This window comes from Chiloscyllium punctatum, chromosome 30, assembly GCF_047496795.1.
Source record: "Chiloscyllium punctatum isolate Juve2018m chromosome 30, sChiPun1.3, whole genome shotgun sequence".
Classification (NCBI taxonomy): Eukaryota; Metazoa; Chordata; class Chondrichthyes; order Orectolobiformes; family Hemiscylliidae; genus Chiloscyllium; species Chiloscyllium punctatum.
In genome coordinates, this window is record NC_092768.1 from 39,556,197 (window position 1) to 39,572,881 (window position 16,685).

Below are 16,685 nucleotides of genomic sequence, written 5' to 3' on the forward strand. Positions count from 1 at the left end.
TTCTATGGTTGAACAGTGCCACTTTTTTGTGAGCAGAGTTGGAAGTTGGTGAAATGTACTGCAACTTGCCAAAAGGACTATTCTAGATTGGCTGACAAAGGGTCACTTCAATTCTACCTCTGTATACAGACAGCCTTTTGTAGTCAATACTGTTCCAATCTATGGACAAAGAACTCAAGATGTGAGTACTGATCCTATGCACGAACAATTTTGTTTCAATGTGAATTCAGCCACTATTTCTCAACAGGCTGCTCCGTATCTGAGCACGATCCGTGTGTATAGAGGCAAACTGTTCCAGAAGTGAATGCTGTCCCTATCAGTTGACAGAATATTCTTTGTCTGAACATTGTCCTTGTATGTGGACAGCTTCTCACAACCTGTGGGAAAATTGCCAGAAACACTTCGTCTGCAAAAAGGGAATTGTGTTTCATGCTATCTTATCCCCACTGGTATGCTAATTTGTTTATGTTGATTTTCTCTGTGATCCTAAATCTGCCCCTTCCATGCCGTTTCACCTCTCTGTATTCCCATGCTTTTCTGCTGGACCTTACTCAAAACACCTTTTTTTTTATATGACCTGTCAGTTCTGGATCAAAAGATGCCAGGGAATAGACTGAGTCTGTTTTCTCTCTCCACTTGAGCATATTGTAGTTGTGCAATCTACTGCTAGTTTCTTCTTGAGGTGACAAAGTGTACTATTGGCATGTGTGTCTCCATCTTGGGGAACAGCAGATGTTAACCCAGCAGTTAACATCCTGAAAATAGAGGTGCACCTTTGTGTTCACAACTGATTGTTTTGTAGTCATTCTTATGCTGTTTTTTTTTCTCAATTTAGGGTCAGGATGGTGCAAAGGGTGAAAGGGGAGAGACTGGTGAGCAAGGTCAAGCTGTAAGTAGTGATGGAGGGATTTCTGAGTCTGCAATGTTCCTGATTATTCTGTATATTGATTGACATCTGAAACTCTCTATCTTTCCTTCTTTCACAGGGGTCTCCTGGTCCAACTGGTGAAGTAGGACCACCAGGTCCAACAGGAAAGAGAGTAAGCAAATATTTTAAAGAGTGTTAACCATTCAGAGAGGATTTACACATCACGTGCTTGAGACATATAATGTGATGATGCCATAGCAGTTGTGTTGAGATCTGTAGCTGGGTCTGGGGCAGCTGTGCATGGCCTGTAGCTGAGTCTGGGGCAGCTGTGCGAGACTTCTACTTGATACCTGGGAGGTGTGTGTGTGTGTGTGTGCGCGCGTGTGTGCATGTGTGTCTATAATACACATCGAAAGACACCTTCTGGCCCAGCTCATCCATGTCGACCAGATTTCCTACACTAATCTAGTCCCATTTGCCTATGTTTGGGCCATATCCCTCTAAATCTTTCCTATCCATGTACCTGTCCAAATATCTTTTAAATCTTGTAACTTTATCCAGCTTTACCCACCTTTAATATTTCCTCTGGCAGCTCATTCCATATACACATCATCCTCTGTACGAAAAAGCTGTCATAGAGTCATAGAGATGTACAGCATGGAAACAGACCCTTTGGTCCAACCCATCCATGCTGACCAGATATACCAACCCAATCGAGTCCCACCTGCCAACACCTGGCCCATATCCCTCCAAACCCTTCCTATTCATATACCCATCCAAATGCCTCTTAAATGTTGCAATTGTACCAGTCTCCACCACTTCTTCTGGCAGCTCATTCCATACATGTAACACCCTCATTGTGAAAAGGTTGCCCCTTAGGTCTCTTTTATGTCTTTCCCCTCTCACCCTAAACCTATGCCCTCTAGGTCTGGATCTCCTGACCCCAGGGAAAAGACTTTGCCTATTTACTTATCCATGCCCCTCATAATTTTGTAAACCTCTATAAGGTCACCCCTCAGTCTCCGCTCCAGGGAAAACAGCCCCAGCCTGTTCAGCCTCTCCCTTTAGCTCAAATCGTCCAACCCTGGCAACATCCTTGGAAATCTTCTCTGTACTCTTTCAAGTTTCACAACATCTTTCCAATAGGAAGGAGACCAGAATTGCATGCAATATTCCAACAGTGGCCTAACTAATGCCCTGTACAGCCGCAACATGACCTCCCAACTCCTGTACTCAATACTCCGACCAACAAAGGAAAGCATACCTAATGCCTCCTTCACTATCCTATCGACCTGCGACTCCACTTTCAAGGAGCTATGAACCTGCACTCCAAGGTCTCTTTGTTCAGCAACACTCCCTAGGACCTTACCATCAAGTGTGTAAGTCCTGCTAAGATTTGCTTTCCCAAAATGCAGCACCTCGCGTTTATCTGAATTAAACTCCATCTGCCACTTCTCAGCCCATTGGCCCATCTGGTCAAGATCCTGTCCTTTGGTTTTTTTTTTAAGTCTTTCCCCTCTCACCTTAATCCTATGCTGTCTAGTTTTAAACTCCACCCTGAGGAAAATATCTTGACTATCCTGTGCCCCTCATGATTTTATAAGCCTCTATTAGGACACCCCTTGGCCTCCTATGCTTCAGAGAAAAATTCCCAGCTTATCCAGCCTCCTCTTTTACTCGAACCTTCCAGTCTGCGTAACGTCCTTGTAAAACTATTTTGTACCTTTTCCGGTTTAATAACATCCCTCCCATAGCAGGGCAACCAGAATTGTACGCAGTACTCAAAATGTGGCCTGACCAGTGTCTAGTACAGCTGTGACATGACGTCCTAACTTCTGTATTTAATGCTGTGACTGATGAAGGCAAACTTGCCAAACTTCACCACCCTGTCTACCTCTAATGCCACTCTCAAGGAACTATGTACCTGCATCCTTAGGAGTCTCTATTCGATAACAGTCCTCTGACCCTTACCATTAACTGGGTAAATCCTGACCTTGTTTGTCTTACCATAAGGTAGCACCACGTATTCACCTGAATTAAACTATATCTGCCATTCCTCAGCCCACTACCCCAGTTGATCAAGATCGTCTTGTACTCTTAAATAGCCTTCTTCCCTGTCCATTATACTTCCAATTTTGGCGTCATCTACAAACTTACTAATCATGTCTTCTATATTTTCATCCAAATTGTTTATATATGACAAATAATAGTGGACCCAGCAGTGATCCTGTGACCCACTGCTGGTCACAGGCCTCCAGTTTGAAGAACAATCTCTACCACCACCCTATGTCTTCTAATATCAAGCCATTTTGCAACCAGATGGTTAGGTCTCCCTGAACCTTATGTGATTTAACCTCACTAAACAGTCTACCACGTGGAACCTTGTCGAAGGTCTTGCTAAAATCTATGCTGACATCATCTACCGCTGTGTCTTCGTCAATTCTCTTGGTCATTTCTTCAAAAGAACTCAATCAAGTTATGATGCATGATTTCCATGAACAAAGCTGTGCTGACTATCCCAAATCATTCCTTGCCTTTTCAAATGCATGTAGATCCTGTCTCTCAGAAACCCCTCCAACAGCTTACTTGCCACGGACATAGTGCTTAGCAGTCTGTAGTTTGCTGGCTTTTCTTTGCAGTCCTTCTGAAATAATGGCACAACATTAGTTATCCACCAGTCTTCCGACACCTGACCCATTATGTTGATGATACACATATCTTTCACAATTATCCCTTAGCTTCTCGCAATATCTGGGGTAGACTTAATCAGATCCCAGGGCTTTATGCATTTTAAGACCTTCAGCTCGCCTCTTCTGTAATGCGGACTCCTTTCAAGCCATCACTATTTATTTCCCTGATTTCCCTAGCCTCCATGTGTTCCTCCACAGTAAATACTGCTGCAAAATATTCTTATTGGGGTGTGTATGTGTCCCTGCCACCTGGGATTGCGATTGTTACCAGGACCTGCGATGTGTACATGTGAGTGCGGTCCTTCCCTGGGTCTGTGGTGTATGTGTGAGTGAGATGTTTATCTGGGTCTGGGGTGTGTGTATGTGATCTTTATTGGGTTCTGCGATGTGAACACGTGAGTGAGATGTTTATCTGGTTCTGCGGTGTGCACGTGTGAGTGAGCCTTTTATCTGGGTCTGCGGCCTGTATCTAGGATTTGAGGATTTTTGGAAGAGAATACCATGAGTTCCAGTGGAAGGAACTGTTTAAAAGTTAACAGAAGATTCTCTTCAGGAGGCATATTGGCATTGGATTGATGTATCAGCGTTGGACTACTTCGTAGTCACAAAGACAACTTTTTCATTTACCATCCTTCTAACCCAGATTTTGGATGTCTAGATGGGTTTAACATTTATTTTTGTCTTCTCGCTTTCTCATTTTTCTTAAAGGGTCCAGCTGGAGCTCCTGGTCCAGAGGGAAGAGAGGGCGAGAAAGGAAGCAAGGTAATGGATTTAGAGAATCTACTCGCTTTACCATATTTCCTGGAAGTGGTGAGGATTTGTGTATGTCAGTGAAGTGATTAACAGGGATGACGTGATTTGAGGGAGGTGGACTGCATGCTCAAGCCTGCCTTACTGTGCAGAATTTATATATGCTCAGGGTACCATGGCGTTTCAGGTATTTGGAGAGGGTTGCCAATGGCTTGGATTATTTGATTGGGTGCATGATGCTTTGTTACTCATACAAAATCATCTTTAAACTTCCGAAAGTTTCAGCAGCTGAAGCCAACACGAACAATTGCATCCTGCGAAGATCTCTGATCAAACAATAATAAAATTGGGGTGGCACGGTGGGTCAGTGGTTAGCACTGTTGCCTCACAGTGCCAGGGACCTGGTTTCGATTCCAGCCTCGGGCAACTGTGTTGAGTTTGCACATTCTCCCCGTGTCTGCATGGGTTTCCGTCTGCGTGGGTTTCCTCCGGGTGCTATGGTTTCCTCCCACAGTCCAAAGATGTGCAGGTCAGGTGAATTGGCCATGCTAAATTGCCCATAGTGTTAGGTGCATTGGGTCAGGGGTAAATGTACGGCATGGGAATGGGTCTGGGTGGGTTGTTCTTTGGAGGGTCTGTGTGGACTTGTTGGGCCGATGGGTCTGTACACATACTGTAGGGAATCTAATCTAAAAAAAATTCTTTGAGTTTTTGCCCAATTCTGAACTTTTCATAATTTGAATTTCGATTGAGGTTGGAGGCATGATGTGATGAGAGGAAGCACAGGAGAGAGAATGAGAGAGAGGGAGCAGCTCTGTACAGACTCCATGTCAGCAGTAGTAAGCAGCACGTTGGTTAGGCCACTTTTGCAATATTGCATTCAGTTTTGGTCTCATCTATTGGAAAGATGTTGTGAAACTTGAAAGGTTTCAGAAAAGACTTACAAGGATGTTGCCAAGGTTAGAGGATTTGAGCTATAGGGAGTGGTTGAATAGGCTGGGTCTGTTTTCCCTGGAGCATCAGAGGCTGTGGGGGTGACCTTTTATAGAGGTTTATAAAACCATGAGGGGCATGGATAGGATAAATAGACAAAGTCTCTTCCCTGAGTGGGGGAGTCCAGAACTAGAGGACATAATTTAGAGTGAGAAGGGAAAGATTTAAAAAGGACCTAAGGGGCAACTTTTTCACGCAGAGGGTGATGTGTGTATGGAATGAACTGCCAGAGGAAGTGGTGGAGGCTGGTACAATTGCAGCATTTAAAAGGCATCCGGATGGGTATTTAAATAGGGAGGGTTTAGAGGGATATGGGCCTCATGCTATCAGGTGGGACTAGATTGAGTTAAGGTATCTGGTCGGCATGGACAATTTAGACCGAAGGATCTGTTTCCATGATGGACATCTCTATGACTCTGTATTAGGTATTTTGGAAGTGGAAAATTGCTGGAGAGAGGGGATATATTGCTGAAGCTTTTCATTTTATATTTTTCAGGACTGATGTAAAAATTCCAAATTTCAAAAAAAATCTAGGGAAAAGGGTGCTGATTGGTTTGCTAGTTGACTCTTATTTAAAGTATATATTGCCACGGGGAAGGCAATGAGGAACTACAGGTTCCCTGAGCTCTCTGATGATATAATAAATATGCAAGCTTTAACATACAGAGAATCGGTCTCTGTATTTTTTAAAATTCATTTGTGAGATGTGAGTGCCACTGGCTGGGCCAGCATTTATTACATGGCCCTGGTTGCCCTTGAGAAGGTGGTAGTGAGCTGCCTTCTTGAACTGCTGCAGGCCATCTTCAATAAGTTGACCTCCAATATCATTAAAGAGGGAATTCCAGGATTTTGACCCAGTGACAGTGAGTAGTTTCCAGGGGAGTTGAGGATGTAGGTTTGCTCGTTGAGCTGGAAGGTTCATTTTCAGATGTTTCGCCACCATACTCGGTAACATCATCAGTGAGCGACCGGATGAAGTGCTGGTGGTATGGCCCGCAGGAGAGTTGAAGTTGGTGGTGTTCCCACCAACTTCAACTGCTGTCCTTGTCCTTCTAGATGAAAGTGGTCATGGGTTTATAAAGTGCTGTCTGAGGATCTTTGATGAATCTCTGCAGTGCGTCTTGTAGACAGTACACACTGCTGCAACTGCGTGTCAGTGATGGATGCTTGTGGATGTGGTGCCAATCAAGCAGGCTGCCTTGTCCTAAATGGTGTCAAGCCTCTTGATTGTTGTTGGAGCTGCACCCACCCATCACATTCATGACTAGTACCTCCTAGATGGTGGACAGACTTTGTGGAGTCAGGAGGTGAGTTACTCAGCCCCTGACCTGCTCTTGTAGCCACCGTTTATGTGGCGAGTCCAGTTGAGTTTCAGGTCAATGCTAACCCCCAGAATGTTGAAAGTGAGGGATTCAGTGATAGTAATACCATTGAATGTCAAGGGTTGGTGGTTAAATTGACTCTTATTGGAGATGGTCATAGCCTGACATTTGTGTGATGCAAATATTATTTGCTGTTAGTCAGCCCAAGCCTAGATATTGTCCAGATCTTGTTGCATTTGAACATGAACTGCTTTAGTATCTGAGGAGTAGTGAATGGTGCTGAGCATTGTGCAATCATTGGCGAACGTCCTCACTTCTAACTTTTATGATGGAGGGAAGGTTATTGATGAAGCAGCTGAAGATGGTTGGGTCGAGGACACTGCCCTGAGGAACTTCTGTAGAAATGTCCTGGACCTGAGATCTCTAACAAGCACCACCATCTTCCTATATGCTTCCTGATACCCATTGATTCCAGTTTTGCTGGAGCTCCTTGACACCACACACCACATGCCACATATGAATGTATGTTGTTTCTCGAAAGTGTTAGTGAACAATGTTTTCAGCTTGACAGATTATTCTAAGTTGATTGTTAGTCCAGTTTCTGTTTTGGAATGAACGTCTCGTTTCGAGTTTGGAAAGCCTTTCGTTCCCAGTTTTTGTCTTCATGGCAATATCTTGGCCAATCAGAGATGAGTTCCCAAGCAATCAGTACCCTTTTCATATGCAGTGTAAATTGTTCTGATTAGTTGAAACTTGGCACTCTTGCGCGTGCCCTGATCTTTGCAAAACCAGAAGCTTTAGCAGCATGTCTCTGTTTTCAGCAATCTTAATGTGGAGGTGTCAGTGTTGGACTAAGGTGTACAAAGTTAAAAATCACACAATACCAAGTTATAGTCCAACACGTTTATTTAAAAGTGCAAGTTTTCAGAGTGCTGCACCTCCGTCATGTAGTGGGGCAAGATCATAGGGCACAGAATTTATAGTTAAAGATCAAAGTGTGGTACAACTGATGCAATGTGTAGAACAAATCTAGATTTCTGTTAAGTCTTTAATCACTTTGAATAGGGATGCAGATTTCAATTGATTAATTGTAAATCCTAGAACTACTTTCAAGTCACAGTCCTGAAATAACTTAAGGTTTTATTCGTGTTTTTAGAAAAAAGGTGATATCTCAGCTCAGACAATGCATTAAATGTATGAGTTAGAGTCTATCTGTACTCCAGCCTTGAGTCAGACTGCTTCTATTCCCACAATAGGAATTTATCACTTTGGAAAGGCACGGGCTGGTTAGGGATAGTCAACATAGCTATGTGCATGGGGAATCATGTCTCATGAACTTAATTGAGTTTTTTGAAGAAGTAACAAAGAGGATTGACGAGGGCAGAATGGTGAATGTAATCTGTATGGACTTCAGTAAAGCACTCAACAAGGTTCCCAATGGGAAACCGGTTAGCAAGGTTAGATCGCGTGGAATGCAGGGAGAACTAGCCATTTGGATACAGAACTGGTTTGAATGTAGAAGACGGAGGGTGGTGGTGGTGGCGGGTTGTTTTTCAGATTGGAGGCCTGTGACCAGTGGTGTGCCACAAGGATCGGTGCTAGGTCCGCTACTTTTCATCATTTATGTAAATTATTTGGATGTGAACATAGGTATAATTAGTAAGTTTGCAAACGACACCAAAATTGGAGGTATAGTGGACAGCGAAGAAGGTTACCTCAGATTACAATGAGATCTTGATCAGATGAGCCGTTAGGCTGAGGAGTGGTAGATGAAGTTTAATTAGATAAATGTGAGGTACTGAATTTTGGGAAAGCAAATCAGAGGAGGACCTGTACACTTAATGGTAAGGACCTAGGGAGTGTTACTGACCAAAAAGACCTTGAAGTGCAGGTTCATAGCTCCTTTTAAAGTAGAGCCACATATATATAGGATAGTGAAGAAGTTGTTTAGTATGCTTTCCTTTATTGGTCAAAGTATTGAGTACAGGAGTTTGGAGGTCATGCTGTGGCTGTACAGGACATTGGTTAGGCCACTTTTGGAATATTGCATGTAATTCTGGTCTCCTTCCTATTGGAAGGATGTTGTGAAACTTGAAAGGGTTCAGAAAAGATTTACAAAGATGTTGCCAGGGTTGGAGGGTTTGAGCTATAGGGAGAAGCTGTATTCCCTGGGGTGTCGGAGGCTGAGGGGTAACCTTACAAAGGTTTATGAAATCATGAGGGGCATGGATAGTGTTAAAAGCCAAGGTCTTTTACCTGGGGTCCAGAACTAGAGGGCATAGGTTTAGGAAGAGAGATGGAAAGATATAAAAGGGACCTGAGGGGAAACGTTTTCACACAGCGGGTGGTGCGTGTATGGAATGAGCTGCCAGAGGAAGTGGTAGAGGCTGGTACAATTACAAGATTTAACAGGCATCTGGATGGGTATTTGAATAAGAAGGGTTCAGAGGAGTATGGATCAAGTGCTTGCAAATGGGATATCTGAGCCATATGGGCAATTTGGACCAAAGGGTCTGTTTTTGTACTGCATATCTCTGACTGTATGACTAATTGTGCTTTTTGAACAAAATGGAATGTATCTGCAAATGCAAATTCAACCATCTGTAGTGTGACACACTATGGGTGACCCCACTACACTTATAACACTCACTCTCACTCTCACTCACACTCACACATTCACTGTCACTCACTTTCTCAGACGTACAGACATACTCTCACACACTCTTGACACTCCACAGACCCCCTCTCATACATATTTTCTCTCTCTCACTGTGTGTGTGTGTGTCTCTATCTCTCTCTTACGCATGTGCATACACACGCATGCACACCCTCTCACAGGCATATACTCCAGCAAACCTGTGCTCGCGCACACATTCTCTATCTCTCTCTCTCCTTTCCCCCCCCCATGCACGCACACACATTTAAGTCTATGGGGTGTTTTGTTCAAAAAGCACACAACCTGTAGGCAGTCAGTCCATGTAATATTTTACAAATTCCTATTTTGGAAATAGAACCAGTCTGACTCAAGGTTGGGATACAGACAGACTCTACACCATACCTTTAATGCATTGTCTGAGCTGAGATGTCACTGTTTTTTTTAATACTGATAAAACCTTAAGTTATCTCAGGGTTGTAACTTGAAAGAAATTCTGGGATTTACATATTAATCAGTCGAAACCTGCATCCCTGTTCAAATTGATTAATGACTTAACAGCCATTAGATGGTACACACTGCTTGCCCCCATGTGTCAGTGGTAAAGGAGGTGAATGATGAATGTGGTATATGCCTGGTGTCAAGGCTCTTGAGTGTAATAGTTCTTGGATTTTGAGGCATCTGTCAATGGAGATGGTCATTACCTGGTACATTGGTGACACAAATGACACCTCAGTTGGGTAAGTTCGGTGTCACCTCAGTTGGGTAAGTTGTTAACATGTCCAGATAAAGAAGGAATTTGAATTAATCTGGGACTGCACTCTCAAACTGTTGCCCATTTCTTGAAACATATGAGCATTGCTGAGGATGGGATAGACTGCACCATTTGGGGCTTATTGGAAGGTTGTGCTCATGGTTGACTGGAGAGTGTAGTTGTGGTCACACTTGAAGGTTGGTGAGGGCTCCTGGAATGTCCTTTGCCACAGCATATACAAAGGTCACTGGCTATTGGAATCAAAGTAGTTACTAGCTTGGGCACAGCTTCCTGTAAGGAAGGGGGCTTGAGAGATGTGTTGGGTGTGTGGTTGGGAGAGGGGGGGGGAGCGTGAGGTGCAGATGACCTTGAAGGTAACTGTGTGGTTAGAAAACAGAAAGGAAGAGGTGCTTTCTGACCAGGCCAGTTGATGGGGCACAGCATCTCCAAACTCAAACACTGACTGCCCCTCTTGTGTGAACAAGTCCATTCATTTGTTGCTTTTGTTTTTGTAACTTTCAGGGTGAATCAGGAGCCAAGGGACCTCCTGGGAAAACTGGTCCTATTGGACCGCAGGGCACCCCGGGGAAACGTGGTCCTGACGGTCTCCGAGGAATTCCTGGTTCTGTGGTAAGTTCCATGGTATCAATGGGAGGTGAGAGGGCATTGCAGAAACTGGTTCTCCTGATCATAGTGTTTAATGGGAAATCTCTCACGCCTTTTTTAAAGTTGTTCCTCAAGCAGTATCATCGTTGTGTTTGACAGTGACACTGTCTGGCATGGTCCAGTGGGACTCGAGCCCTAACGGGATGAACGTTGAAGAGCTTTTCTCCCTGTTTTCAGTTCAAAGGCTACACACCAAAAAAAAAGTTCTGCTTTCACTTTTCTGAGCATTCAGTGGTTAAGGGTGCTGGTGTTTTCAAATCAGGCTGCATAGATGGCCCCTGGTGCATGTGCTGGATCTTTGAAGGTGCTATCCAAATAATCCCACTGCTCTGTTGTTCCCCTTACTGTTGCATTACTGGTTAATACTCTTCAAATGCTTATGCTGTTTCCTTTTAAACTTTGCTATGGAATCTGCTACCTCTGCCCTGTCAGGCAGCCTGATCCAAATCACAGTATACACAGAGTAAAAACAGTTCTCCCCATCTCTCCTCTTCCACAAACTGTGTTCCCCAATTACTGACTCTCAAGTCACCTTTCTTAAGATGTATACCTCCATTAAGATCCCTCTCAGCCTTCACTGTTTTAAGCAGAACAACCCCAGACTCCAGCATCTCCACATTTATTGTGGTTCTTCACCCCTTTTCCCATCCGAGTCCAGGAATGGGGCCATTTAGCACTGGCTGACTATCTCCTGGGGAGCAATATTCAGTGTGCTGCACAAACTAGTGGTAGGGGTGATCTAATTCCTGAAGGTTCTGGGTGGTGCAAGTGCACAGAAACCCACAAGATCCAGAGAATTGCACAGCAGTTCACAAACACCATCAACACACATGCTGGAGGGTGGGAATGAACCATGCTGGTTTGCATTGGAGTGCAACCTGCATGCCAGGATAGGAGATTTTTAACCACTCCTTGGGTACTGACCACTGGATGTCTAGAGCCACTGCACCAGACAGCTGGGCTGTGAGTCTCACCCAGTGACACAAGGTGACAGATGTGTCACCAGCTCTTACCTCCCTCCCTCAGCTTTTCTATCCTTCAGCTTCCTGCCCTGCTCTGCCTGCTTTCCTCCATTCCTCTCTACTCCTCTGCCTCTCACTGCCACACTCCATCCCCCTCTGCATTGTCTTGCTGTCTTACCTCAACACTGTTACTGACATCTTGCTTCCTCTTGACAGGGTGAACAAGGAACTCCTGGATCCCCAGGACAGACAGGTCCTCCTGGTCCAATGGTAGGTAAAGATTGCAGCCTTTCAATTTATCTCCAATTCGAGCAGAGAGAACATCTTGATTGAAAAGGAGTGGAGAGAGAGTGTCAACACAAGGGAGCGGTTAAGCTCCTATAATAGCACTAAGCTTCATGCATCTTTGCCACTGTGTGAGTGAGGGGGTGAATGGTATATCTGGGTGGTGTCCAAGGAGAGCGGTTGTGTCTGGGTATCCTAATATCTAGGCTGAGTGAATGGCTCTCTGGTATCTCACCTTTTTGGAAAATGGTACGTTGAGATATCTTTGTCTCCAGTATCTCTCTGTATCCCAGTATCCGGGTTTCTGGAACTCACTGATGCCAGGTCTGTCATATCTGGCTCTGTCTAGACATCTGGTAACTTGACCTATCTGTGTTATATGTGATATGTAAGATTTTGTAGTCATGTGATATTGACACTTTTTCACTCTAATTCCTCTTAGGGCCCCCCTGGATTACCTGGCTTGAAGGGAGATGGTGGCCCTAAGGGAGAGAAGGTAAGACCCACTAGTCACAATAAGTTTTGTGTGTGTGTCTATGTCAGACATCTCAGTTTTAATACTGAGGGCCAGAACAATAGGGCTCTCACTTTAGCACCTGTGAAGCACCTTCCCTAAGAGCATGGATGAAGCAGGACCATCAACTCCCAGGGAAGTCAAGTAACAATGTAGATATGCACATGATAGACTGACTGCCCTTCACGTGCAGTAAATTCTGTTTCATTTTTCAGTAGATTTGCTAGGATTACCCTGAGGACTTGGATTAAAGTTCAGAAATCAAATGCATTGCCCCTCTATTAAACCACGGCTAGAGGGCAGTCACTCTCATTGAACCATCTCCACAAATTCCACATCTCTCCCAACAGTTCTTGTTTATATTAGTGCCTTGATTGTAGAAAGACAGATTGAGGTTCTTGGCAGGAGCATTATCAGAGAAAGGAGGCGATACTCAAATTAATGCTCATGATCTTCGTTAGAAGATAGGTTTAAGTAGTGTTTTAAAGGAGGCAAGAGATGTAGAGAGGCTGAGAGAAGAAATAGCAGGCAGCTGAATGCACAGTTGCCAAATGGTTGAGTGGTTAAGTTCTGGGACATTTTACTGACTCACAAGATGAGGGTATTGCTGGGTGGGTCAGCATTTATTCCACATGGCTAACCGCCCTGGAGGTGGTGCTGGTCAGCTGCATTCTTGATATGATGCAGGTCAACTGGTGCACATGCCGTGCTGTGAAGCAACAGTGATATTTCCAAGCCTGGGTGGAGAGTCACCTGGTGGAGAACTTGCAAGTGGCAGTGTGCCCATACATCAGTTGTCCTGGGCCCTCGAGGCAGTGGAGCTCGTGGGTTTGGAAGGTCCTGTCAAAGGACCTCTCGGGGGTTGTTTGCACACAAGTCCAGAATTAGAGGGACTCAGATATGCATGAGTAGAATACAGGTGCAGAGAAATGGCGAGCTATTGGAGGCAGCTGAAAACAAATGTGGAATTTTTTAAAAATGAAGGTAATGCTTGACCACAAGCCAATGTGAATGGACGAACAAAAGTCCTTGCTGTGAATTAAGAGGTGGGTAGCAGAGTTTTGGGTCCACGTGTCTTTCTGCATTGACTCTCTTGGGATTCTGTGCTTGCCCTGTTTAAATTTCATACCTATTTACCATTGCATTTGTCTTTCAGGGTCACCCTGGCCTGATTGGGTTGATTGGACCACCAGGAGAGCAAGGGGAGAAGGGTGATCGTGGCCTGCCTGGTCCACCGGGAAAAGAAGGACTTAAAGGAGACACTGTAATTACTTTCAACCTTCATGTTTAAAATGAACACCAATTTTGTGCAGTATTTCAGTATTGCTGTTTAACATAGTCCCATGGTACTTGTGTTGTGGTAATAAGTCTTTACAGCTCCCACAAAGACCCAAGTCTAATCTCTGCTGTGTAAATGGGTGTCAGCCACTTCGCCTCAGTACTGCTGGGCTAGGGAGAGGAGTGATCTGACTGGGCTCTCAGATCCATCTCTTTGATACTGAGCTTACCTATACAGTCATTCAACTCTCTCCAACTATGGTGTTAAGGACCCAAGTGACTGTTTGTTCATTTGTGGTCTTAACCTGTGAGGGAGCTGATCCATTCAGCCATGTCAAAACAGGTGCAAAGAGTCATTGGCACATCATGGCCATGTTATTTCTAACCAGTCCTTGGGCCTAAAGTGTTTTCCCAAAATCATTGAACTGCTGTGGTGCAGAAGGCGACTGTTCAGTCTGTTGTGCCTCCTCTGACTCTGAGCAGTTTGACTTAGTGCCCAACCTCCTGTTTCTTCCCCTTAACTCAAGGTCAGTGCAGTTTCAAATTCCCAGTGTTATGACGCAATTGCATTTTGTCATTGTGCAGTGCTCTTGTTAGCAATGTACTCTTGCGCACTGTTGTCACACAGCCTGTCACAAGGTCCTTGTTTGTCTGTTAGCATTCAGTAGTTACTGGCACAGTCTCCAGGTTTTGGTGCTACGACAAATCCAGGCATAAACCAAACTTGCCACCCCCACAGCCCTGCTTTCAGAGACTTTTTCTCACCACAAAAGTTTTCACTCACTTCTACATTACCAGTTGTAAAATGTGCCAGCATCTTGCGTATGGAGGATAATTGAAGAGACTGAGTCATTTGGGGATAATGTCGGAACGTGATGATCACCTGTGATCCAGTTGAATGGTGTAGCAGGCTGAAGGGGTTAAATGACTTAGACCTGCTCTTATGGTACAATGTTTTTGGACTGTTATTTCTTTGAAGGTAAGATTCCTTCATTGATGTAAGAACAGCAACCAGGTGCTGTTTATGTGTGACAGAAACAGAGGATGCATACTGTCTCTAGTCTTTCAAAGCCATTCACAATTTGAATTTTCTGACTCCTTGGCCTTTATTTTTCAAGAGAGAAGAGATGTAATCTGTCAATTCTTTTCTGAAAAGTTTACCCATGCATTTCTGTTATCACCCCTGTAGGTTGTCATTGTATCTTCTCTAGCATTTTTGTCCTTCAGAAACATGGTAACCAGAACTGCACCTAATACTCCATAAGATGCTGACAAGTGAACATTTCAACATTGTAATGTTGACTGCCCAACACTGTAACTATAAACTGTTAACAACAATCATTTGTATTCAACTCTATGACACAGTGGGTCAATGGGGTGGCACGCTGGCTCAGTGGTTAGCACAACTGCCTCACAGTGCCAGGGATCCGGGTTTGATTCCAGCCTTGGACAGCTGTCTGTTCTGGGCACAACTGTGCACTTTCTCCCCATGTTTGCGTGCATTTCTTCCAGGTGCTCCGGTTTCCTCCCACAATCCAAAGATGTGCTGCTCAGGTGAATTGGCCATGCTAAATTGCCCACAGTGTTCAAGAATGTGTAAGTTTGGTCATTCTTTGGGATAAATATAGGGAATGGGATGGATCTGGGTGGGTTACTCTTCTGAGGACGGTGTGGACCAGTTGGACCAAATGGTCTATTTCCCCATTTTCAGGATTCTATGATACATTTGGTGTTTTGCATATGACTGTAGAAATCTGACAGGGGTAACGTCAAGATAAGTTACCATTTAATCCTATTGGAGGTTTCAGCCGAATACAACCTGCTTCCCCAGGCCCGAAGCCCTTACCAATAAAAATCAAACGAACTAATACGCAAGGGGTTACAGAATGTTTGGCACAAATTCTGCAACATGAGTTTACGTCGTATTTTGGGTCAGTTTAAAGAATGCACACTGAAAGCTGGCCCGAGTCACTGTTTATAGGACACAACCCCAAACCAGCGAAAATTAGTTACTGTGATCCGATTCCATTCATTGTGCGTATTTCTGGTCACTTGGAGATATTTGTTCAAATGTTATCCTAACTGTCAAAATCTTCTGAATACGGTATGTATAATTTCAGTTTACTAGGACAACAATGCCACAAAGCTTCTAAAGGCATTTGAATTTAAAATCATGTTGTTCACAGGTGGTGGTTGAGACTCACTGATTAAAAATGTTAATTTTTTTTAATGTGACAATCAAACCTCATCCAAGTCTCTAACATTAAGCAAAATTTTAAGAGCGGGGATCCTGGGGGAATATTATTTTGTGAAGAAGAGAGTAACTATAGGCCGTAAGGTAGTCACTGAGCAATCCAATCTCTCACCTGAGAAAGTGGTGAGATTGTGGGACTCATTGACCTGGAGAGTGAGTGGGTTTAGATGCATTTAAGAAGAAACTGAATCAATCACATAAAAGAAAAATTTTGTAAAAGGAAGGTTTAACTCGAGAGGAACTGAAACACCAGCTTGGACTGGTCAGGAGAATGGGCTTGTTTCTGTGCCTTATGCTCTGTGCAATCCTGTATAAACGTTACAACATTGCACTGCAGCATTAGCTTATTGCAGTGCTTGGTTTGTTACAGTGTCAGGCAGCTATGGTGAGAATTAGTGTTAGACAAGTTGGCTGGGCATGGGAGAGAAGTTCGGTAAACAGAGAGCGCCTTAATCAGAACAAAAATAAGTGCCACATGGAGGCAGGTCGGGGGATTAAAATGCACCAGACACACTCAGTGAGACAGCAAAGAGGGAGAGAAAGAGATAGGAAAAAGTTCAAATTTCCTCAGTATGAGCTTGTATTTAATTTTCACCTCATCTTTTCTTTGGTTCCAGGGTATTTCTGGTGGAACGGGACCCGTCGGTCCTCCTGGTCCTCCTGGATTACCGGTAAGGTTCACTCCTAGCTTGAAGA

General features: G+C 44.1%; 1 protein-coding gene across 1 annotated transcript in view; it reads left to right on the top strand.

Annotated features, from left to right (window-relative positions):
- The window catches only part of LOC140455425 (uncharacterized), a 97,952-nt gene that overhangs the window by 62,652 nt on the left and 18,615 nt on the right, over positions 1 to 16,685 (top strand). Inside the window, exons 40-47 of the mRNA XM_072550287.1 lie at positions 836 to 889; positions 987 to 1,040; positions 4,267 to 4,320; positions 10,553 to 10,660; positions 11,875 to 11,928; positions 12,386 to 12,439; positions 13,614 to 13,721; positions 16,607 to 16,660. Coding sequence (XP_072406388.1) covers positions 836 to 889; positions 987 to 1,040; positions 4,267 to 4,320; positions 10,553 to 10,660; positions 11,875 to 11,928; positions 12,386 to 12,439; positions 13,614 to 13,721; positions 16,607 to 16,660 — 540 coding nt within the window. The remainder of the gene's footprint in view (positions 1 to 835; positions 890 to 986; positions 1,041 to 4,266; positions 4,321 to 10,552; positions 10,661 to 11,874; positions 11,929 to 12,385; positions 12,440 to 13,613; positions 13,722 to 16,606; positions 16,661 to 16,685) is intronic.